Source organism: Xyrauchen texanus, chromosome 15 (genome assembly GCF_025860055.1).
Source record: "Xyrauchen texanus isolate HMW12.3.18 chromosome 15, RBS_HiC_50CHRs, whole genome shotgun sequence".
Lineage (NCBI taxonomy): Eukaryota > Metazoa > Chordata > Actinopteri > Cypriniformes > Catostomidae > Xyrauchen > Xyrauchen texanus.
The window spans coordinates 26,491,238-26,516,185 of record NC_068290.1 but is presented as its reverse complement, the minus strand read 5'-3'; the positions used below and the strand labels follow the sequence as shown (position 1 = coordinate 26,516,185).

The window sequence follows — 24,948 nt, the reverse complement described above, 5'->3', positions numbered from 1 at the left end:
GGATTAATTAACAAAGTAAAAAGCATTGGATCGGCTGTTGGTGCAGATGGTAAGTTAGCATGTTTTTGGAAGTATGTACTCAACACTTTAAAGTTTTGGTTGGTGTTTGAACAATAAGATTTTGCTATTCATTGGTTGTAAATAATTACTTATTTCTGACTACATTATTAAGCTATATTAAGAGTGATTGAGCCAAACCGAGTGATCAAACCATCCTCTGTTGCAAATCAACAATCAAAGGCTCATCATCCTTCCCTCCCCATTCCACTGAATGATGTTTTGAAATGAGAAGAGCTTAATTGTGTTGGCTGTCACTCCATTAAATAATTCTACAAGACTACATTAGATTACACCTGCATCATGTAAATAAAATTTCATGACGATCAAGTTTGTAATACTTCACTCAATATCGTATCAGACTGATGAACTCTAAAATGGATTGCTTTCGACTGTAGGCTTGATTAATAAAATGGAAATAATAATAGAAAAAAACGAACTAAACCACTTTTTGTATTGTGCAATCAATACTTGTTTTCCACAATGCAATACGTTTAAATGTAAATTATTATATTATACAATATATACGTGTTGATATTTGAATAACTTTGTATAAGTCATGTTGAAATATCATTATATTATTAATTATGATTTATTCGATTAATTAATTGCCATGTCATGTAATTAGTTTAATTTAAAGTTTTAATCGGTTGACAGCCCCAGTAAGAATTTGAGATTGAATATGATATACATGAAGATATGAAATTTCTGGATACTGGCTATAGTAAATTCTGATCAGGCATGTTTCTGGCCCTTCAATTTTAGGACTGAGTAACATCATTGGTGTGATAGTGTACATTTCTGCTGCCCTGGGTGACATTTCTCCAAAGAAGGATGAGGATAAGAAATGGCAGTACTCGTATGGCTGGTCTTTCTACTTTGGTGGGCTGTCCTTCATTCTGGCTGAGATGGTGGGAGTGTTGGCTGTGAACATCTACATCGAGAAGAACAAGGAGCTTCGCTGTCGCTCTCGCACAGATATCTTTAAGAGCACAACTCACGCCATGCTACGACTCCCAAGCTACCGCTTCCGACGCAGATCACGTTCCAGCTCTCGATCCACCGACCCCTCACGCTCCCGAGACCCGTCCCCCGTGGGTGGCCCTCCAGGGGGTAAGAACTTCGGAATGCCCCCCTCTGCTTTACTCTCCCAGGGGCCCATCTCTGTGTCCACTCTACCCAACTCCCGCTCCGCTCTGCCAGGGGGTGATATTTCCCTTTACACCCTCTCCCGAGACCCCAAACTGGGTGGTTTAGGAGGGCTGGGTGCTCCTCCACTGTACGGCACAGTGGACCGGGCCACACTATACCAGCTGCACAACTGCTTCCCCAAGGAGGGTGGAGGGGGTGGAGGAGGAAGCATGATGATGAGTGGGACGCTCCCCTCGCTCAAATCCCACAATCCCTCAGCTGTCCAGAATTCTTCCAACTCCAATGCTCCACTCAGCAACTCCGTCCCTTCCTCCCAGCCTCTCCCTTTTACTTCCTCTACAGTGGAGAGGGAACGAGGGATGGGAACGCTGGATAGGTTAGGGAAAGGTGATAGAGAGAGTAACTCCAACACATTAAACAGGAAAACTACACCAGTGTAGTCAGATAGGGTTGGAGGAGTTGATTAAGTGCAACAGCGTAGAAACAAGGCAAATAACTCTCTCAATATTGACAAATATTTCACTTTACGGAAAATAAAGAATAAAAGGATGATAAACATCTCATAATAACGACAACACACAAGATGTTTTCTGTACTGTTTTATAACATGTTTTAACTTAATAAAACTGTGATATTGATTAGTTTGCTTTGATTTTAGAGATGTGGAATTCCAAGATGGTGAAGTGTTGTTGTTATTACGACTAAGTTTAATAACTGCTTAACATTTTGAATGATTTGAATGATTGATTTACAAAGATTTTGACTGTGATTCCAAAACATGTGATACTGAGCACTGCAGAAACATGACTGTATTCAATATGTGAGAATGAGATTATTACAACTAACTTTGAGAAAAGCATTTTATTTATTTTAAAGAAAGTTTTATTTTCTACCCTTTGATAACATGCAATTTAGTGTGTAATATCTGTATATCTGTCTTCCAGCTCAGCAACATAATTGATGGACTGAACCAACAAAGGGTTAAAATGAAAAAGATTTTTATATAAACTTACCATAATATTATTTTTGTTATAATCATTGTTAGCAGTAGAAGTAGCACTTGTCAAATTGAAAATCTTTGTTTTGGGGCATTAATATGATCCCTCACTTGGACAAAGAGGGAGAGATGATATGTTTGTATTCAACAGGTGGTAAATGTTGTTCAGAAAAGACTGTACTTTTCAGAACAGCAGGGGAAAAAAATTTTGATTTGAAAACCAGAACTGTAAAATTAAAGGTTTGCAGTTAAGTGGTTGCAAGAAAGTTAGAAAAAAAATATATAATATTTTTAAATGCCAATGTGTATTACGCATAAGTGTATTTGAAAAACAAAATGTATACTTTCGTTAAAATCAAGAGTACAGACATGATGGTGGGCTTTGTGTATTGGAAAGGGTTGAATGGGTGGGAGGGGCTTTTTTATATATATATATGTATGAGGACACTGTCTTCCTTGATATCTGATTGTGCTACACTTGTTTGTTGGGGGCATGCCCTGGATGTGTCTCAATCAGCTCCCTATTTCAGTAGTCAGGGCACAGACAGGGAGTCGGCCATTTCTAGGGGTGTCCCATTCCCAGTGCACTGAAACTTTCGTTCCCTAAAAATTCCCAAAATGCACCATAAAAATCTGGAAGCACTGTTGCTCACTATGTTCCCTTAGCGGAAATGTCGTCATGTCTTCTAAAGTCTCTCAAGTCATTAGAAGATAAGCTTAAGTGTACAATTATAAAGTCAGAGTCTTATTTTCTCTTTAAAAGAGATTATGTTCATAATATATTTAATCCATAATGTGCATTAAAGGCAAAACAATCTAATCTAAATTTTAGAGTTTTTAATAGATTTAAAATACACTCCTTTGTATTTTTTATTTCTTCTTTTGTCATTTTTCTTTCATAATAACATTGTACGTTGTAATATCTACCACGAAAATCCACGACAGTGTCATTTAAACAACAAAGTTGTTGATTAATACCAGCTGCGTTTAAACGCGCAACCTCGTAATCGTGTCGCAGGTAAACTGAGTCATAAATGTCCCAATGTTTAGTTGATCAGCACCCTTGCCAGAGCTCAAATTTGTGTTCAAGATGTACTGATTTACAACATAGGGAGTGAAATGAGATGCACCCTGTGTCATTTGTGTTATCCCTTCATTGTGTCATGTGATCATGACAGTATCCCAAAGGCAAAGCTCCCCTCCAAAAAAAACCAAAAAAAAAAAAAAAAAAAACATTCACTGTGCTGCACCTAATTCCTTCGAACTTTCTGCTTCTCTTAATGAGAAATTATTTATGTGAACTTTCTGCTAACCTTAAACCTTTACTCCATGATCCCAGCTAACAAGAGGTCAACACAGGACATTACATTATAGAGTTAAAAAGGACATTAACAACACAATCTCCTGCAACTGGGGGTCTTTTTTTAATTCATAAAACTTTTGAAAAACTAAACAGAGACAGCATTTATGTGGTCAGTTATAAATGGTATATAGTGGACAATAGATATATCTAGAGAAAATCTAAATGTGTGATAAACTCTAACACTGTATTGCACGAATTTTATATATAAAAGAAACAACAATCTATGAGTGATGTCATTTGTGTGTTTTTAATCTTCATCAGGCTATCATCTAAAATATTGTGTCGTCCAATTATGCAGGCTTTGCAGAAATAAACTAGTTATTGTTGTGTGTGTGTGTGATGTTGGTTGACAAAGGAATTTTTGCTGGTTAAGTCAGGCCACGTCCACACTATTATATCTTAGTATCAGCTGAGACCAATTTTAATTTGATCCACCATAACATGCCACCCTAAGTTTATTCAAAATACTATTGGAGGACTGACAGAGAAAGCTGTTTTTTTGTGTATAATGCTGTACACACCCACACATTTCTGCTCCGACCAATGCAACATAGTCGCATGACAACTCGTAATAATTTGTACAAAATGACAAAATCTTATGATATTGTACAACTTGGCTCCTACAAATTGTGCAACTTATTTCCATAGAGATCAACCAATCAACAAAAATAATTTCAAATCAATACAACACTGATATCCAATTTAGTCTTCAATCCAAAACATATTTAAAGGATTAGTTTTCCCAAAAATGAAAATTCAGTAATTGTTTACCCACCACTCTATTGTTATAACCTTATAGGACTTTCTTTCTTTTTCTTAACACAAAGGGAGAAATTGTGAAAAAAAAAAAAATTGTGCTCAATGATGTCATACAATGGCTGTTTATATTTACCACCACTTCAAGCTTCAAAAGAATGCACAAGTATAATTCAGAAGTCGAGTTCATGATTGTTATGAAAGCATACGATAAGGTTTGGTGAGAAACAAACCAAAATCTAATGTATTGTTTAGTAAAAATGTTCACTGACCATTGCTCTCCTGTGTATGATAGGGCAGAAGAGCAACAGTTCACGCAGGCCCCTCGTGACATTGGTGCATTCAAGTGAAAACTCTTTTGTTTATCTAAAAACAGGTCCACCACAGCGATAGCGACAACACAAAACAGCTGCACAAAAAACAGAGAACAGAACTTACAAAACATGTCTGAAGAGTTTGTAGTCAAATAATTGATGCATTTCTATGCCCAGCCTTATTATTTTTTTACGATTTTGGACCAGTGCTAATTCACAGCAGACAGAGTTACCCGCACGATGCCGCAAATAGAAAACCAGCAATCGATAGAATGTACCATCGCTCATCACTGCTGGTTAGGACAAAAACTCTGATTACCATAGAAAATATACCATTTATCGTGTGTCGTTTGCCATCAGGCTAGGACACAGTGGGACTATGTTTCTGTTCTATTTCTGAGTACACTGAGCAAAATAATATACCTGTTTATATATTAAAAATACCTGTTTTTAGATAAACAAAAGAGTTTTCGCTTGAACGCACCAATGTCACGAGGGGGCTGCGTGAACTGTTGCTCTTGTGCCCTATCATGAATGAGCACAGGACATTAACATTTTCACTAAATAATACATTAGATTTAGGTTTGTCTTTCACCAAACCTACCATGAGGCTCGTGGAATAATTAATTACACTTCTGAATTATGCTTTTGAAGAGGTGGTCACCATAAACTGCCATTTTATGACATTACTGAGAACAAAACATTTTCACAATTTCTCCATTTGTGTTAAAAAAAAAAGAAAAAAAGTAATTTAGGGTTATAACAACATGGGTGAGTAAACAATGTCTGAATTAAAAGTTTTGGGTGAACTATCCCTTTAAGAAAGGAAACAACAGGAACAGAATGTGGTTACTTTCTGTAGAAACTGGTTCCATATTTATGCAAAACAAATGAATGATGTGTGTCAATAACCTAACAAGCTTCCCACATCTCCTTCCAAATCCTTATGTTTTCTTCCGTGGGACAACAAAAAAAAAAACATTCCACTTGTCTGATGAACAAAAATGTAACTTTTTTGCCATAATGACCATCATTATGGTTGGAGGAAAAAGGTTGAGGCTTGCACGCCGAAGAACACCAACTGTGAAGCATGTGGGTGGCATCATCATGTTGTGGGGGTGCTTTGCTGCAGGAGGGATTGGTGCACTTCACAAAATAGATACCATCATGAGGAAGGAAAATTATGTGGAAATATTGAAGCAACATCTCAAGACATCAGCCAGGAAGCTAAAGCTCGGTCGCAAATGAGTCTTCCACATGGACAATGACCCCAAGCATACCTCCACAGTTGTGGCAAAATGGCTTAAGGAAAACAAAGTCAAGGTACTGGAGAGCCATCACAAAGCCCTGACTTCAGTCTTATAGAAAATTTGTGGGCAGAACTGAAAAAGCGTATGCGAGCAAATAGGCCTACTAACCTGACTCAGTTACATTTACATTTATGCATTTGGCAGACGCTTTTATCCAAAGCGACTTACAGTGCGCTTATTTCAGGGACAATCCCCCCGGAGCAACCTGGAGTTAAGTGCCTTGCTCAAGGACACAATGATGGTGGCCGTGGGGTTCGAACCAACGACCTTCTGATTAACAGCCCTGTGCTTTAGCCACTACGCCACCACCACTCCGTCACACCAGTTCTGTCTGGAGGGAATGGGCAAAAATTCCAGCAACTTATTGTGAGAAGCTTGTGGAAGGCTTCTCAAAAGGATTAACCCAAGTTAAACAATTTAAAAGCAATGCTACCTGTGGCAGGGCGGAGGGCGGGGCCGGGTCGTGATCCTACACACCCGGTCCCGTATTAGGCTAATCAAGCCTCAGAGAGGGATAAAGGTCGACTGCAGAGGATCATGCGAGAGAGAGAGATAGTTTAAGGACATGTCCGTCATGTGTGTTTGTGTCCTTGTTTTAAGTTTCTCATTAAAATTTATATCGTCTAGCCGGTTCTCGCCTCCTCCCTTCCATTGATCCCTTTACACTACCAAATAATAACAACATGAATGTAAGCTTCTGACCCACTGGGAATGTGATGAAAGAAATAAAAGCTGAAATAATTAATTCTCTCTACTATTATTCCGACATTTCACATTCTTAGAATAAAGTAGTGATCCTAACTGACCTAAGACAGGGAATGTTTTCTTCGATTAAATGTCAGGAATTGTGAAAAACTGGGTTTAAAGGCTAAGGTGTATGTAAACTTAAGACTTCAACTGTATACGCAAACGTGAGTGATCTTCGATATTTCACAGTGGCGATTATAAATGGGTATAGTTTAAAGCATATGTGCTTTTCCCACTGTACACCAGAAATGTTTGGGCTCCATGCTATGATGTTTGTTATTCAGTCTGTTCCACACACATGCACACTGTTCAAAAACCTGTTAGAACGCAGCTTATGTGTTTACATGACCACATAAACAGCTTTCTCAGGGAGAAACCTATGTGTTTTAAACCGATTTCTCTTAATCCCTTAAACGGCGTAAGAAAATCGTAATTTCCATTTACATGACATTTCAAAATGCAGCAAAAACCCTGGAATAACGCGCTTTCTTAAGTGCATTTAAACGTGGTCACTGAAGATGTTGATTTTTCAGGGTGAGGAAAGCAGACAGACATTTCTCACCAGCTTATCTGAATTGCAATTTTCTAAAAGGGTTCATGTTTTTCCCAAACATTAACAACGTTTTTTTTCTGAATGTTTGACATGATACACAGTGTGTAAATTTGAAAGAGTGTGCAATTAATATAATGTTCTATTAATCAGTGCATTAATTTGAACTGTTATTATGCACTGTGTAATGTGTTGTAATGACATTTTTTTCTCCTATGGACCAACAACTAAATATTTGCACTCCAAGTCTGTTTTATTCCCCCAGTGCACTTGGCATCATAGAAAAAAAAAAATGAAAGAACAGCCTGATAGTCTGACAGGCACTATTAAGTGGCTATATATACAAGCAGACTGTTGGGTTGAGTGTCAACCTACGGGCTCTAATTTCCCAACTCCTGCACCAACCCATACTGATCAACCATACCACACAACAACATCGACCAACTAACTTATTATTTTTGTTCTGATTTACCTAATTAAATGGACAACCACACTGTAGGACATGCCTTGCAGGAACATGGCAACCTGTTGTGGTTATATAGAAGATCTAGATTGCTTTGGATGGGATGTATACTAGCTGGGAGAGACATAGTGCAGATAACTGAGGCTAAGACCTTTCCTCACTTCCCAAACGTACTGCCACTACATTCACAAACACCTCACTGAGAGCTGGGGTTGGAGAGGATGAACGGGAGAGCAGACGCAGAAAAACAGCAGCTCCCCCCAACCCCTCGGAGGCACTGAGAAGAGCGATCAATGTCGAGAGAACGTTGAGGGGGGGCATAGTTGAAATTCTAGGATAATATTTCTCATTCACTTCAACTTAATGTGCTTAGATGAGCAATGCACTAATTTTAGACTGAGTGAGTGTCAAAAGAGAAGGAGTGAGATTAAGAAACAAGTGAAACAGAGGGTGCAGGAAACTTTTATGGGTGAAAGAGATTTAATCCTCAAGCAAAACGAGAGAAAGAAAAACACAAAAGTGTGACAAACAGAGAGTGGCAGAAACAAAGAAATGAATAACAAACAAAAGAAAGAGGTTGAGGGACAATAGGTTCACACTGTCTCTAGCTGTACACTGTCTACTGGAGTACACTGTACAAACACATTATTTACACAGAATTGTGGCTCAACAGGGAGTGTATAATCCACATCAATCGTTTTCACACATGTATGTTTCATATGGATAGTGTTCAGCTTAATTTAACATTAGTACAATAATAAACCATCTTAATGAATCTACAAATGGATATCTATGATATCTAGTCTGCTTGTTACTTTGTTCAATGAAAACCCTGCTGAAAAGATCAGTATAGCTGGTCAACGGCATATATTATGTAATGCTTGTTTGCTTAACCAGCAAGACTTTCTTGGTCAACCAGCTTCACCAGAAAGACCATGCTGGTCGACCAGGTTTACCAGCCAAGTTTTGCTGGCTATGCTGGTACTCCCGCCAAACCACCACTAACTAGCATAAACTAACCTGAATAGCTGTATTTTCAGCAGGGAATTGCACCAATCCCTATTAGCATTGTTATGCTATGGAGTCAAAAAAGCAAGGATGGCCTATTTTTGAAAAAGAAAAAAAATGTATAATAAATAAAAGAATCTGCAGTCTGTGTAGTCAGTTTTGTACAACATGAAATCAAGTCAGGCATCTTATACAAAGCAGCAATGCAGATAATGGGACACAGTGCAATAGCACAGTACTTAAAGGGAGTAAACAGATCTGTTGGTCACTGATTTTATGTACAGAGCCATCATAGAAACATCAGAGTACATGATTTAATCTCCACTTTCAATTATTTTGTTGTTGGCTATTCGTACATCTACTGGGCAGGGAGGACAATTTATGGTAAAAAAAAAAAAAAAAAGGACTTAACTATTGATTCTGTTTCTCATCCACACTTATCATATAGCTTCTGAAGACATTGATTTAACCAATGGAGTCGTATGGATTCCTTTTATGCTGTCTTTGTGCACTTTTTAGAGCTTCAAATTTCTGGCCACAATTCACTTGCATTGTATTGACCTACAGAGATGAGATATTCTTCTAAAAATGTTTGTTTGTGTTCAGCAGAATAAAGAAAGTCATACACATCTGGGATGGCATAAGGATGAGTAAATGATGGGAGAATTGTAATATTTGGGTGAACTAACTCTTTAACCTCAGTCACCATTCAGTTTCATTCTATGGAAGAAAAAAAAACACAATGAGGTCTCTGAGGTTAACATTTTGCCTAAAATCTCATTTTGTGTTCTACGTAAGAAAGTCATACAGTTTTGGAACAACATGAAAGTTAGTAAATTATTTTGGGGGGCACTATCCCTTTAACGCCTATAACCTTATTGACAAGCAATTCTAATGCCAGTTTTCTAGCTATGGCAAAACATTATGGAAATTGGTTACTCTTTATATTCAGTGGTTTGGAAGTCCTTTATAACATCAATGGATATCTTCATTAACAGCATCAGAGTATAAAAGATCTTTTGCTACTTCACTTACTGGTAGTCCCCCTGAGAGCTAGGCATCACTACTGCTCTGCTGACGGAAACATTTCTCCAGGGGGTTGTAGGGGAGGGAAAGCAACAGGAACATTAACCCTCCAAAGACTAGAATGACCCCAGACGAGCCAACGCATGTCACTGACCAGGACAGCTCATGATGGAGAGGTATACTGTGATCACTTGCCAGTAATGCCAGTACAGACTGGTGGAAGACAATGATGGACAACAGCACCAGGACACCTGAGAAGAGTGGTGAAAGGGAAATGGAGATGACAGGTCATTAAATTCAAAGGAAAGTTCAGTATATCACATTCACCGTCACACCAGACTTGATGAAAATGACATCAAACGTCAAACCAATGATGTTTGATATCATTGACATCAAACCTGTTGTAACTTATCTTGATGGGGCATATTTAATGAATGCGAATGCAAATGAGATTTGTAAGCTACAGCGGAGGGAAAGACTTTCAGCAAATAATTGAATAAATGAATTTCAGTCCATAATTTAGCTTCAGAAACATAAAATATAGCGTGGCAGTCATATCTACCACATTTATGATAATATAATGGTACCAGAATTGTGCAAAATTCAGAATTAACTACCTTTCAATTCATGAGTTGGAATTTTAATCGAATTGGCCACGACCCACATGAAGTTGAACTAGAATTAGAATGATAGGAAGTGGAATTTACTGAACTGCAATTCAAAAGAAATTCAACAAAGTCACACTACAGTTTCATCAGTCAAAGACATATTTTGTGATAAACAATTAGGTTATCGTTTTTGACCAAGTTTGCCTATTTATTCCCTAATACGTAGATTATTTTTTACAACTATTTCTCTCTCTAACAAAATTATAAATGTATAAATAAAATTAACATTGCCATTAAACTATTTTGTTTTTGGTGTACAGCACCAGAAATGGTCCACCACATTTATTCAGAAAACTTGATAAAATGGATTCAGAATAGTGAAATAAATGAAAAACACATTTCTATAGGTGGTATTTTAAACATTATTACAATTAATATTTATTATTCATTATTAATACTGTAAAACGTGATGTGTTTGTATGAAGTTTGCATTGTTTTTTTAATTAAGTTGAATTAATATACTTCATTTTAAGTCAATTAAATAACCTGCCATGACATTTACATGTAAGATTTACATATGAATTTGACATATATTTAACAAATACCTGTTTAAATTAAGTAACTTTAGGAAGATTAAACTCTCAATTTACACTAGTTCTATGACAATTGCTTCCTTTATTTACATGGTTTTAAACTGTTAAAATTTCTGAGCATCTCATGTACATTTCTATACATATATTTAATGGAAAGCAATGCTCATGCTGTCTTAAACAATAATATCACATTTTTGCTATACACATGAAAACATATGAAAATATAAAACATACATTATTTTAAAATGGCACGAATTGACCTTGACACTTTGTACATTAAAAACGACAGGGGTAAAAATCAACAAATTGATCGTTTTATTAGAGAAAAAAAATCTTCCTGATATCGCAAAACAATAAGCTACCTACCGTGCCAACAAAATCAACAACAACACTGTAAACAAAAATATGCAAATAGCCAAATAATGCAAACATATTATTCATGCCCCAGTGCATGCTGGGAAAAGAGGCTGAAACATATTTAAACTCAAATAAATGAAATAACTCGATGGCATGCGTTCCTGAATGTTGCCAGGCCAAAATAAATAATTTAATAATAATAATAAAAAAAAAAACCAATCAAGTAAATCATCAATGGGTGTTTTTCCAGCATTGTTTACATGATGAGACCTTTTTTTTTTTTACATTGTAATATTTCTGGAAATAACCCATTTATTATGCATATGATAATATGATTACAAATGTCGTGTTATGCAGAAATGTATTATTAAAAAAAGAAACTTTAAAACAGTCATAGGAGTTGTATTTGAATTTCATTACACTTTAATTCTGCTTCCTTAAATTCAAATTGCAATTCAAATTGAGACAGCAAAAAGGTGGTACTTTTGGTCAAATGGTACTTTTTTCTTCTTTTTTGAGCTTGAAAGCCCCCATTCCAATTAAAATTCAAAGTATTGGAAAACATCATCTTAGTATTCCACGGAAGAACCAAAGTCATAAAGGTTTAAAACAGCATGAGGGTGATTCAATTATGACAGAATTTATTTTTCTGAGAAATTCCTTTCAATGTGACCTCTTTTCAGGTAAAAGTCTTTCCTCATTCACAGAACACACCGTTTTGGTCCATGATGAAATATTGAAGCAAATCAAGGACTTCTCTTCTTTTTACCTGTTGCTTACAGACACCACCAAGGAAGTGTGCGTTGGGTATTTTCTTGATACACACCTCAAACTCACAATTACATATGAGAGTACATTACACATGGCTGGCGCACTCAGTCAGAAATATGGCTAGCTGTGACAACCCAGAGTCCCAGTAATGGGACACAGTGTGCTTGCCAAATCCTTCTTAAATTTTTCAGATTTGCTGCAAATGAATTATTAGATTATCAGGTGTTTAAAGAGGCTGAATGATGTTTTGAGGTGCTTTATGGCAGTGGAACAGGGTTTATCCTGGAGTTTTACCTGAGATGACGAAGCAGATGGTAGCAGGTTTGAGGAAGAAGGGCACACTCTTACTAAGGGACATGGTGATGCACACAGAGCCCATGACCATTAGAAACAAACTGAGCAAAGCCAACATTGCAGCAGCTATATGCAAACCTAAGAGACAAAAAGAGTAACAAGCACTCAGACATGTTTGTTTTCAAACCATTTCTACAAAATTCTCCATTTTAACATCACTAAGCCAAACTACGTATATGGCCAAAAGTACATAGACACCCAAACACCCACCCTTTATGTGCTTATTGAACATATAAAATTAATGCTATTGGCATTTGGTTTTGAAAATTAAGTGGCTAGTATTGTGCTTCTACAGCTTTAAATGCTCAACAGATATTTTTCAGAGATTTCTGCAGAAGTGTGTCCTCCCTCACAGCTTCCAATCTTCTGGGATGGTGTGGTGAGGAGTAGAGCTTATCAGCCGAGGAGAGGGTTAAGGTTGAGCCAGATGCGGCAGTTCGAGAGAGAGAGCCACATGCAGATGTTGTGCGTGTTTCTGTCTTTTTGTTTAAGTTTTCATTAAAATATTAGTTTGATGCTTTGTCCGGGTGCCGCCTCCTCCTTGCCCATCTCTATACTGTTACAGATGGTTTTCTACTATAGATGTTAAAACATAGCTGAAGGAATTTTATCCCATTCACACACAGAAGCTTCAGGGAGGTGGCCTGGCTCGCAGTCAAATTCATGTGTTAAATGGGGTTCGGTCTTGGTTTTGTAGAGGCCAGTCAAGTTCTTTCAAACTAGTCTAAGTAACCCTAACCCATCTCGTTTTGGATGTCGCTTTGTGCACTGGGACTAATAAGTCTTTACACACTTATCTCATGAAAATTATGTGAGCATGGAAATATTTTTGCAAAAATATATTACGTGGCTCCTTGCACTTATCACAGCAGTTCCAACCTTAAATGTCCACAGTGTGGCACTAAAAGAAAGTTAAATGTTCTCCCAAAAATTATTCTAGATATTATTAATATTCAGTCAGCTAAAATTAATTTAATCCAAGAGTGAAATTGTCCAATAACAGAGTGATTACTAAGATTAAGTGAGTAGTACTGGGCTGGTCATGTCATTCTATGTATAATAAAACAGCTTTTATAATGTTACTGATATGACTGGAGCTTTTATCTCATGTGAGTGGTCATGATTTTATACATGTTTCAAAAAAAGAATAAGGCACTTCATAAATGTGGAAAAATGTACTGAGTGTACCTTCAAGGTTAATGCTCAATCAAGTTTTAAATCAACAAATCTTACCTCCATACCCTTAAGCCCAAAGTATACTACAGTTTTGACGCTAACGCTTAGCATTACATAGATAAAGTCAAATGCAAGCCTGCAAACTATACTTTATTTGACTGTGCACAAACACAGGTAGTTGGCGTATGCACACTACGACTGCTATGAGATACAGGAATATTTCTCCTCCGGAGTTTAGAAACATAAAGATGTCTTTATATTCCTTCAGACTAGTTATATAAAATGCAGGTATCTCCAGACCTCCTCACACACACACACACGTTCTTGATGTGCACATCCACTGTTTAGTTTACCACTGGTCTAATGAAACAAAAATGTAACTGTTTGGCCATAATGACCATTATGTCTTGAGGAAAATGGGTGAGGATTGCAAGCTCAAGAACACCATCCCAACCGTGAAGCATGAGGGTGGCAACATCAGGTTATGGGGGTGCTTTGCTGCAGGAGGGATTGGTGCACTTCACAAAATAGATGGCATCATGAAGAAGGATAATTATATGATATATTGAAACAACATCTCAAGATATCAGCCAGGAAATTAAAGCTTGGTCGCAAATGGGTCTTCCAAATGGACAATGACCCCAAGTATACCCCCAAAGTTGTTGCAAAATGGCTTAATGACAACAAAGTCAAGGTGCTGGAGTGGCCATCACAAAGCCCTGACCTCAATCCAATACAAACATTTGTGGGCAGAACTGAAAAAGCGTGTTCTGCCCACAAATAGGCCTACAAACCTGACTCAGATACACCAGTTCTGTCTGGAGGGAATGGGCCAAAATTCCAGCAACTTATTGTGAGAAGCTTGTGGAAGGCTTCCCAAAAGGATTAACCCAAGTTAAACAATTTAAAAGCAATTCTACCAAATACTAACAAAATGTAAAAACTTCTGACCCACTGGTAATGAGATTAAATAAATAATATCTGAAATCAATAATTCTCTTCTACTATCCTGACATTTCACATTCTTAAATTAAAGTAGTGATCCTAACTGAGACAAGGGAATGTTTTCTATGATTAAATGTCAGGAATTGTGAAAAACTGAGTTTAAATGTATTTGGCTAAGGTGTAAACTGCTGACTTCAACTGTGTTACATGGAAGATTTTAGTTTTTGGTGAAATATTACTTTAAGATTTTTCGTCACTTTAAAATTAAGGGGCCTAACCAAACGTATTCATTTTAAGGGTGTACACAACTTTGGGCATATGGGGAACACATTTTGTTTGGGTGAATTCACATGATTGCTGCCAATGCGTTTGTAAATTGAAATTTTCTCTTGAAAAGAGAGATAAAATATGATAAATCCTTGTGTTTGACAGGACAGTAAGGTAGAAGTAAGAGGTGGAGATAGGGAGAGTGAGAGACATGGAGCAGGGGGAGGAGACAGAGACACATGACTGATTTTCAAAGAGAGAAAAAGCATGGAATGAGAGAAATTAAATAGAAGACAGAGGAAAGAAAAGAAAGAGGAGCATAACATACAGAAAGCAGAGAGAAAAGAGGGCAGAGTATACAGGAAGAAACGCTACAGATCTTACCCTTTTCTGTCGATTTACGAAATATGACAGTATTCTCCCCAGAAGTGTAGAGTTTGAAGAACGTGCAATTAGATTCTAAGAGCAAAAGAAAATGAGAAAGAGGGGGTGAAAATGTGCAGAATAGATCAGTCAGAGAAACAGAATAAGGCACTTCAGTTTTCTGCTGTAAGCCCTGTGAGGATCATTGTGTATTAAGGCACTGAGGACACAAAGCAGCTCGCTCACATATGGCACTGAAAGAAAGAGAGAGAGACAGATGGAGAGGGAGGGAACAAGAGTGAGGCAGATGGAAAAAGACGATGAAGGGCAGAACAAGGAAGAGAGAAGACAGACTCAGGTTAAAATATACAAAATAAAATACACATTCGCTTTACTTCTCATCCTTCTTAACTTTCTTGCTTTTTCACTCATGTCCTCTCTATTTAGATTTGACTCTGGCTTGCTGTCAGCTTTATCCAACCATGAGCAATACAACTGAACTTCCTGCTAGAACAGTGACCAACAAACCAGTATATGCATCTATTGAATTTGCTGTCATTGACAACAAGCCTTGCAAACTACACAATTCTATGTATTCATATGCAGTACATGTTGAGTGGGCTGCTCTAGATATGATTAGCATAGAGCTGGTAATGTTATACTGAACAGAGCTCTTAAAAATTAGCATTTCTTGGTTTTCTGCATTAATTTGTCAAAGTGTGATCTCATCTTCATCAAAGTCACAAGTATAGACAAACACAATATGCTTAAGCTAACAGCACACAAACAATTATAAGCTTTGATGTCTTTATAAAACATCCCTTTATAGATATCATTCACAGTGGAAAACGTAAGTGAACCCTTGGATTTAATAACTGGTCTATCCTCATTTGGCAAGAATAACCTCAACCAAGCATTTCAGCTAGTCAAGTCATTTTTATTTGTATAGCGTCTTTCAAAAAGGAATTTTGGACCATTCTTCTTTACAGTACTGTTTCAACTCAGCCATATTTTTAGGATTTCTGGTGTGAACATCTCTCTTGAGGTCATTCAACATCATCTCTATTGGGTTAAGGTCTGGGCTCTGATTTGGCCACTCCAAAAAGTGGGTTTTCTTTTACTTTTTTTATAAGACATTCTGTAGTGGATTATTTCGATGTTTAGCATCATTGTCGTGCTGCATCACCCAACTTCTACTGAGCTTCAGCTGGCACACAGCTACCCTGACATTATTCTTTAAGATATCTTGATAAATTAGTGAATTAATTTTTTCCTTGAAAATGGAAAGCAGTCAAGGCAGTCCCAAATCAAGACGTCCCATGTTTGTATGCGGTGCCATTTTTACTCCATTCGTAGTGCTGTGAGTTCTTCCCAAACAATTTAACCTTAGTTTCATCAGTCCACAAAACTTTTCCCAGTAGCAGTGGAGTGTTAAGTTGGTCTTTGGCAAACTTCAGGTGTGCAATATTGTTTTTGTTGGAAAGCAGTGGATTGTCATGGAAACCATACCTATTTTATGTTTTCCATATAGTAGACTAAAGAACAGAGATGTTAACCTTTAGCTATCAATTTAGGGTTCTTTTTACGTCATTGAGCATTTTGCAGTGCGCCCTTTTGAGTCATCTTGGCTGGACGGACATTTCTAGGATGAGTAGCCACAGGACTAAATCCATTTATATGCAATTTGTGGGGTGATTAATATCTCTTGTCAAGCTCTTTGACATAACTTTGTAACCCTTTCCAGCTTTATGTAAAGCAACAACTCTTGATCGTAGGTCTTCTGAGATGTTTGATTGAGGAGACATGCAAAATGTGTAGTGTTGAGGGGCCTCCAGGACAGGTTTGAGAAACACTGAATTATTGTAACTTAGATGAATATCAACCCAGATTTGAAGACAAATTTATACATAAATGCAGGTAACTCCAATGGGTTCACATATTTTTTCTTGACACTGTTAATATAGAATGTGTTCACATTAAGACTTCCCACAAATACGATACATGGATAATGCACTGCCTGGCCAAAAAAAATTGCGTACTCAAATATTTCGTTGGACCACCTTTAGCTTTGATTAAGGTCATGGCTTTGTTTCAAAAAACGTATGCCATGACAAAACATTTGTTTCCATCCAGAGTTGCATTAATTTTTGGCCGAGATCTTGTATTGACAACGGGTGAGACGAACCACTCCGTAAAGTCTTCTCCAGTACATTCCAAAGACTTTCAATGGGGTTAAGGTCAGGACTCTGTGGTGGCCAATTCATGTGTGAATATGTTTCCTCATACTCCCTGAACCACTCTCACAATTTGAGCCCGAGGAATCTTGGCATTGTCATTATTTTCCACAACCACAGGATGCGTCTTCCAACATAGTTGTTTAAGAAATGAGAAGCTAAACACTGCATCATGATTAACGTAGTTGTTCATCTGGAATTATGCTTTCAAAAATCATTTTAAACAATGAAGTTTAAATAACTCTGACTGATGGCTTCAACAGAAGCATATACAATTGATGAATAACCTTGAAACTCACGTTAGGTCAATCTTTAAAGATGTATTAGTTATCATTATAAATCAATTTGTCTATGGCAAAAAAACTATTTTTAAAATAGCATGTGAAACCGAATGCATTACACAAAAATGTTTTAAAAAGTAGTATTCAGCATTGATGTCACGTTACACCGTGTTGCATGCTGCAAGCGGTGTCCCGTTATCTTAGAAATGAAATAGCTATTTTTCATAAAAGTTTGTGCAAACATTTTTCAAATATGGGCAGTCCGTTTAAATACAGCCAAGAAATATATATTAAGCTTGTGCTTAATATTACTTCCGGTTCATTCACCACACTAGAAATCGACGGTCAAGTCAAACACATTGCAATGTGGAATACAGTACCCGGTGCAATGCGCTTTGTTGTATACTGCACATTTTGGCAAACAAAGGAGGTCATCTGGGTATTAATCTATGCATATAGAAAATGTATTAACTGTGCACAGAATACAGCAGAAACAGTGCAAGTACTATGGAAGTATGCTATTCTGAACATAGCCAAAGAGTGAGTGAGTGAAATAAAGTGAACAAGTGCTCTTACCTCCAGGCAGTTCTGCTGGTCCACAACTCTCTCTCTCCGGGTCAATATCTGACACCCATAGTGTGCGCACACATGATTTCCAAAGGCCATAATGTGCCATCTCACAAGTTTGGTTGTTCCTGAAGTGTTTTGGCTGAGAAAGCTCTGCCCAAAACTCTGTGCCCATGCCCAGTACCGTCAGAGTTACACCAATGATGGCGATGAAAAATGCCAGCTTGATCTTGCCCTCCTGGCTGTCACTCATTCGAGGGGGCCTTAACCTTTTAGCACCGCGCCCACCCTTACTTCCTGCCCCACCCATTGCAGCCATACCTCCTCTCCCATCCTCCTCCTGCTGTATAAAAAAGTTTGACCACATGGCAGCCCCAACCTTTTAAGATGTGGGGCAAAGCTCCCAGAAGAAGACAAACTGCAATGACTACTGCAAAAAAACTAAGACTAAAGAGATTAGACTGGCGTAAAGTGGGTGAATAAACAATGAAAAGAGAATGCAGAAAAGTGTATTAATAGAAGGCTCAAAAATGGAAAAGGAGATGACAGTGAAATAAAATGTTCTGTGATGTAAAAATAATTCAGTGTACAAGAAATCCAAGTGACAGACGCTCCTTTCTAAAGAGCATAGAGTGAGAATTGACTGATGTCTAGAAAAGTGGGAAGGTAATAACAAGACAGGAATAAATGGGTGATGAGATGAGAGACTGGACTGAGGCCTTATAGAGTGGTAAAAGAAGATACATTCCTCTTTTTGATGCACCTAAAGGAGCGAGAAAAAAAGACTATTCAAAAGACAGTAAGTACAGAGAAGGACAAATTTATCAGAGATCTACACTATAATTATTAGTGACTAGACAATATTGCCGGAGCAATTCAGACTGAATACATTCTTGTAATGGAAATTGTAATACCCTTGCTGAAAAGACAAGCTTATACCTGCAAGTAGGGCTGAAACGATTAGTCGACGTTATCGACAACAAAACATTGTTTGCAAATATTCTAGTTAGCGAATAGTCATTTAATCTCATTTAACGTAATATGAGATTGTATGAAATTCTATTGATTGAGCACGAGAGGACACTGCAGCTCGTGCCTGACTGAGGAGAGAGATAACACAGCTCATAGACCAGACACACACTAGACTTTCCAAATAGCTACAGGTGATGTAGATTGTGAAGTGTGAGGGAATAATTCCAGTTGTATTTAATTATTAAAGTCAAAATAATAAGGAAGCTGGTCATAAAATAACTAAAAAGTCTGAAACTAACATTTATCTGTGCAGTCAGCACCTCTTCTATGAGTTGCGCAAAGTGTCCCGATCTAAGGGGGAGTGATTGAAACTGCAGCTGGATGATGCACACTCTGCCACGGGGATGCTCATCCCTTGAGCGCACAGTTAATGCAGCTAGATTATAACGTGATGGCATGTGACTTATTGAATCATAATATAGGTCACTGTGCATGTCTTATCATCAAGAAAATTAGCAATATGCAGATTTATTAATAAGAAAGAGTTTGTTTTTTGTGAGTTAAAGACGGACTGAAGTGAACAGAAAGGTGAGAGAGAGTAGTCTTCTCCACATTATACACTGCAACAAAATAAGTTTTTGATTTGTTTTTGTTTTGGCTTGTTTTCCCATATAAAAATCAAAAATTCCTTTAAAACAACATACATTTACTTCAGCAGCTATACAGCAGAAGAAAAAATTGTTATCTGAGAATGTTTAATATAATATTAAAAATACAATTATTTTAAAATATATAAAAATTCTTTCAAAAAGATGAATTCAATTTAAATTGCCAAAACCTGCATCCCTACCCTAAACCTAACCGACTGTGTGATAAAAAGAAAATATGAGATGAAAAATAAAACATCATTTTGTGGTGCTTCAATGACACTTTCAGTTCACGTTTTGACTTGTACCTACATTGGCAGCCAAAAGTTTGGAACAGATTTTGCTCTTATGGAAATAAATTGGCACTTATATTCACCAAAGTGGCATTCAACTGATCACAATGTATAATCAAGACATTAATAACATGAAAAATTACAATTCAAATTGAAACTACTTCAGAGTTCTCATCCAAAAATCCTCCAGGTGCAGCAATAACAGCTTTGCAGATTCTTGCTGTCAGTTTGTCCAGATACTCAGGTGACATTTCACCCCACACTTCCTGTAGCACTTGTCATAGATGTGGTCATGTCGGGCACTTCTCACACATCTTAGTCTAGCTGATCCCACAAAAGCTCAATGAGGTTAAGATCCATAACACTCTTTTCCATTTATCTGTTGTCCAATGTCTGTGTTTATTTGTCCACTCTAACCTTTACTTTTTGATTTTCTGTTTCAAAAGTCTATTTTTCTTTGCAATTCTTCCCATAAGACTTGCAGCCCCAAGTCTTCTCTTTACTGTTGTACATGAAACTGGTGTTGAGCGGGTAGAATTCAGTGAAGCTGTCAGCTGAGGACATGTGAGGTGTCTATTTCTCAAACTAGAGACTCTGATGTACTTGTCCTCTTGTTAGTTGTACATCTGGCCTTCCACATCTCTTTCTGTCCTTGATAGCGTCAGTTGTCCTTTGTCTTTGAATACTGTAGTGTACACCTTTGTATAAAATCTTCAGTTTTATGGCAGTTTCAAGCATTGTATAGCCTTCATTCCTCAAAACAATGACTGACTGATGAGTTTCCAGAAAAGCAAGTATCTTTTTGCCATTTTTGACCTAATATTGACCTTAAAATATGCCATGAGTCTATTGCATACTGTAGCAACAGTTTAACAGACCAAATAGCTTTCAACTGCGTTTGATATAATGAAAAGTGATTTTCTAGTACCAAATTAGCAATTTAGCATGATTACTCAAGGAAAAGGTGTTGGAGTGATGGCTGCTGGAAATGGGGCCTGTCTAGATTCGATCAGTACCAATTTCCTTCCGAAAAAGCAAAATCTGTAAATTATTCCAAACTATTGGCATCCAGTGTATGTCCTTTGCATTGCAAGTTAAATTCTCTATCATTTGTGCCACCACACTATTTGATTGGACTTGAACAAGCTTGTAAAATTTGTTTATGTAATGTAAAAGTTAAAATCATACTTTAAGTCAAAAGGTACGTGTTTATGAACTGATAATCTGTCATTTCACCAGTGATTTCTGTGAAAGGGAATAAAAGGATTTCTGGTTCATTTTACAAAGAACCCGATGCGATACTTTGAACAAGCTATATGAAAGTATTTTTGCTAACATTTTTTTCTATTAATGTGATTCTATGAGATCATAGACCATGATCTTCCTGGTAAAGTTGGTCAACCAAAAGGAACCTTGCTGGTTAAGCTAGTTTAGAAGCCTGGTGGGGACACCAGCTAACCATCATCCCCAACACAACATATGCTGGTGACCAGCAAGACATACGTGCACTGCATGTGGCATAAACTTGTATTAGTAGTACTTAGTTCAGTGGTACATTTATTACTGATTTGTTTCTTTACTATTTATTGCCATAATCAATCCAGTTATTAATGGCAGTGGCACAGAGAACAGCACAAATACCTGGAAACTGGCATTATATCTTAGTCCTCTATGGAATAAGCAAACAGGCAATAAGCTTTCAGGGTAGGTTAATATGCATCACGATTAGGTCACACTGTCTGCGAATTAACTCTGCCAGATCCTGCTGCAAGATATCAACATACCCGGCCAGCCTGTTTGATCTGTGCCATTTTAAGGCCTCATAAATACCTGAGCATTACATGTACAGAGAACTATTAGATCTATGGATATTGGGATTTAAGGTGTTGTGATATTCTAAAAACAGAGAGGCAATGTATTAAAATAAATCCAACTTGTAGATGGCAAATGCTGGGGTTTTGGTGTTTGGCTGTGAGTCCAACAATATAGGAATCCAGCAATAATCATAATTAAAAATAATTTGAACAAGGAATTAGAGTATAGGCATTTCAGCTGACTACAAACTGTTGTTGTTCAGATAGATGTAAAATTAGATATAGAGCAAAAGAGTTTGGTTCCATTTAACATTGCGCAAGTTACAGAAAGTTGAGACACCACAGGCAGTTTAAACTCTAAACATGACCTGGAGATGTAACACAGGCTACAATTAACGAACTAAAATCCTCAAACCCATTTTCTATATTACCCCTACTCTGTCATATTTTCTCTCAACACAATTACCCTCCAATAAGTAAACTACATTGTTAGAAGCATCTGTTTGCATCAAAAATGGAAAAGCCTATGACTCTTATACAATAAATATAGTCGCAATCGGCAATTGTCCGGGGCCAAGCACATATGGACAAATAACAAAAATAATCATATTGGAGAGGAAAGATCCTATGGAATCCTAACTCAAACCCTAACCCTAAATGCCTTAATCACAGTAGCACAAATAGGATTTTCTTCAATTATAGCCCCATAGTTCTCATGTCCATGTGTTTTAAGCTTTAAGTTTAAATTTTTTGCTCACAAGATACAGGCCAATAAGTAATTGCAGGCCACACCCAAAAACGTATTGCTTATTGGTTTAAATCATCTGAACTACTAAACAAATCAAAATTCTTTGATAACTTCGGGTCTGAAGCTAAAGTTTGTGTGAATCAAAGAAACGGCCAAGGAGGAGTTTGAAAAAGTAGGTTTTTCAAAAAAAATCTATGTGGTTGAAAAGTTTCATGCAGAAATAGAAATACATGTGACCATATGATTTGGAGGCAGTGAAGGATTTGGAGAAGCTAAGAAAAATTATTCTAGCCAATATGATTTCAGAGTTATTATTAAAAACATGAATTAGCTTTTTATAGTGCCACCATGTGGCCGAATACCGCAACATTTTATATAAAGCTTTGTGTGGAGACCCTGCTTGTGTATAACATTTCATGACCATCGGCCATTCACAACTCAAGTTATTAGGTGCTGAAAATTGATTGGCTGCTGGAGGCAATTTTGGTTGATTTATCGAATCAATATTTGAAGGATATGTTAGCACTTGAACCAAAGAAGGTGCATATTTAATTTGAACTTAGTTGACCAAACAGCTGCATAGTTATGAATGTTTTTTAGTTGTAGTGCCCCCTATGGGCAGAAATAAACGGAAAATAGCATGCATCCTCAATTTGGCTCGTTGACCATGTGTAACGAGTTTGGTTATGTTTGGACTTTCATTGGCTTGACTCAATGAATCAGGGGAACATTTTTTTTTTTTTTACTCTAGCCCTTACGGTTCTGGAGTTACTAGCAAAAACGCAAATGACTTATTATAGCATCTTTGCTGCTTGGCCCCCCTAATATGTTGGTGAAACCAACATAATACACTCCTTGCATACACCAGCTGACACCCAGAGGCAAAAATCTCAGCCAAGACAGTAGACAGGGAATTATGCAAGACGGTTTTGGCAGCCATAATGGAAGAAACCAATTATCATTTTGAAGTAACTAGGCTTCAGCACCAGACCACACACTCATACATTTAGTGATTTAGAATCAATAAACACAATGCATAAACATCTCTTATCACACTAAATTACATGGAGACCTATGACGTCTAAGTGTTTACAGTGTACCTAAAGCAATGTATCAGATAACAAGACTCAAGACAACATAACTTGTCTATGATACCATGGGGCCACAAAGTCACATGCCCAACACAAATTTTCAAGCAAAATAATAATAATAATCTATAATTATTTTCATTCAGTTCAATAAACATAGTTCATGTATTCTAAATTTCGATTACCAAATTTATCAAACATTATCATCCAACAGCCACCCTGAGAGCACATCAATTTTTAAACTGTACAACACTGAAATATTAACTATAAGACTGGCATAGATCTTTTAAAAAAAAAAGCTGTAACAGTATGCATGTGCGCAGCAAGTGCATTGAAAAGCCATCAAGCTTTAGCAGCAATAAGAGCAATTAATTCCTGACCTGTTCTGTGTGGTTGAAGATCTGATGACTAGATACTAGAAAATAAGCTGTGAAGGTAAGAGAGGGAGTGACGTCCGTACAGAAAGAGAGTGAGTGAGTGAGTGAACGCGAGTGGCAAGGACTGGGGCTCATACGATCAAGTTGTAGAAAATTTTATGGAATGAATGATAGCTTATGGGTAGAGGTTGAAGATGGTTCCAGCAAGAGTATTTTTCAGATTGTCCAGAATTTTTGGTTTTCCTGTTTTGAACTCAAGTGTATGTTGTTGAGAGTTCTGCATGTGTGTGGGAAAGAAAGTTGAGTGTATGTCAGTTGATCCATGAATGTTTGTGTATGTGCATGGGCAAGAGTTCTATTTTGGACAAACACCTGTTAATGACATTAAGTGCGCGGGAGTTACAGTTGCAGAGAAAGGAAAGAGAGAGATTACTGTTTATATGGCAAGAGAGAGCAGCTGATTAAATACATAAGCATTAGATCATCATAGAAAGTAATAGCACTATACAAATAAATTGAATTAAACTAAACAAAAGTATGGGGTGTGCAAGAGAATAAAGGATGTAATTGAATAAGTTTAGAAAGGTGGTTTAGAAGTTATAAAGGATAGGGGTGATGTAGTAAAACGAAGAAAGAAAATCAGAACTATGTTAACAGACCATCAGAAGTGACTTCTTATAGGTCAACAAAACATGTATTTTTGTAACCAACCATTGTTTTGGATGAGAAAAAATTGCTGTGAAGACGGAG

The 24,948-nt window shown here is 37.1% G+C and overlaps 2 protein-coding genes across 5 annotated transcripts in view; one reads left to right on the top strand and one right to left on the bottom strand.

Annotated features, from left to right (window-relative positions):
• LOC127655690 (voltage-dependent calcium channel gamma-4 subunit-like) overlaps positions 1-4,511 on the top strand; it is a 47,409-nt gene extending 42,898 nt beyond the window's left edge. Inside the window, exon 4 of one of the 2 annotated variants that reach the window (XM_052143628.1) lies at positions 823-4,511. In XM_052143628.1, the coding sequence (XP_051999588.1) occupies positions 823-1,649 (827 nt within the window). In that variant the 3' untranslated portion in view covers positions 1,650-4,511. The remainder of the gene's footprint in view (positions 1-822) is intronic. The other variant, XM_052143627.1, reaches the window with a different exon arrangement.
• Positions 4,512-8,166: 3,655 nt separating this feature from the next.
• Positions 8,167-24,739, bottom strand: LOC127655695 (voltage-dependent calcium channel gamma-6 subunit-like). 3 transcript variants are annotated; one of them, XM_052143636.1, is made up of 6 exons: positions 24,202-24,734; positions 18,269-19,022; positions 15,199-15,273; positions 12,367-12,504; positions 9,753-9,994; positions 8,167-9,437 (listed from the first exon to the last, which is right to left on the bottom strand). In XM_052143636.1, the coding sequence occupies exons 2-5, from the start codon at positions 18,624-18,626 to the stop codon at positions 9,771-9,773; spliced, it is 795 nt and encodes a 264-aa protein (XP_051999596.1). In that variant the 5' UTR covers positions 18,627-19,022; positions 24,202-24,734; the 3' UTR covers positions 8,167-9,437; positions 9,753-9,770. The 3 variants fall into 3 exon arrangements, with proteins under 3 accessions (XP_051999596.1, XP_051999595.1, XP_051999597.1); XM_052143635.1 differs by having other exon boundaries at positions 8,167-9,994; XM_052143637.1 differs by lacking the exon at positions 15,199-15,273 and having other exon boundaries at positions 8,167-9,994; positions 24,202-24,739.
• Positions 24,740-24,948: the final 209 nt, after the last annotated feature.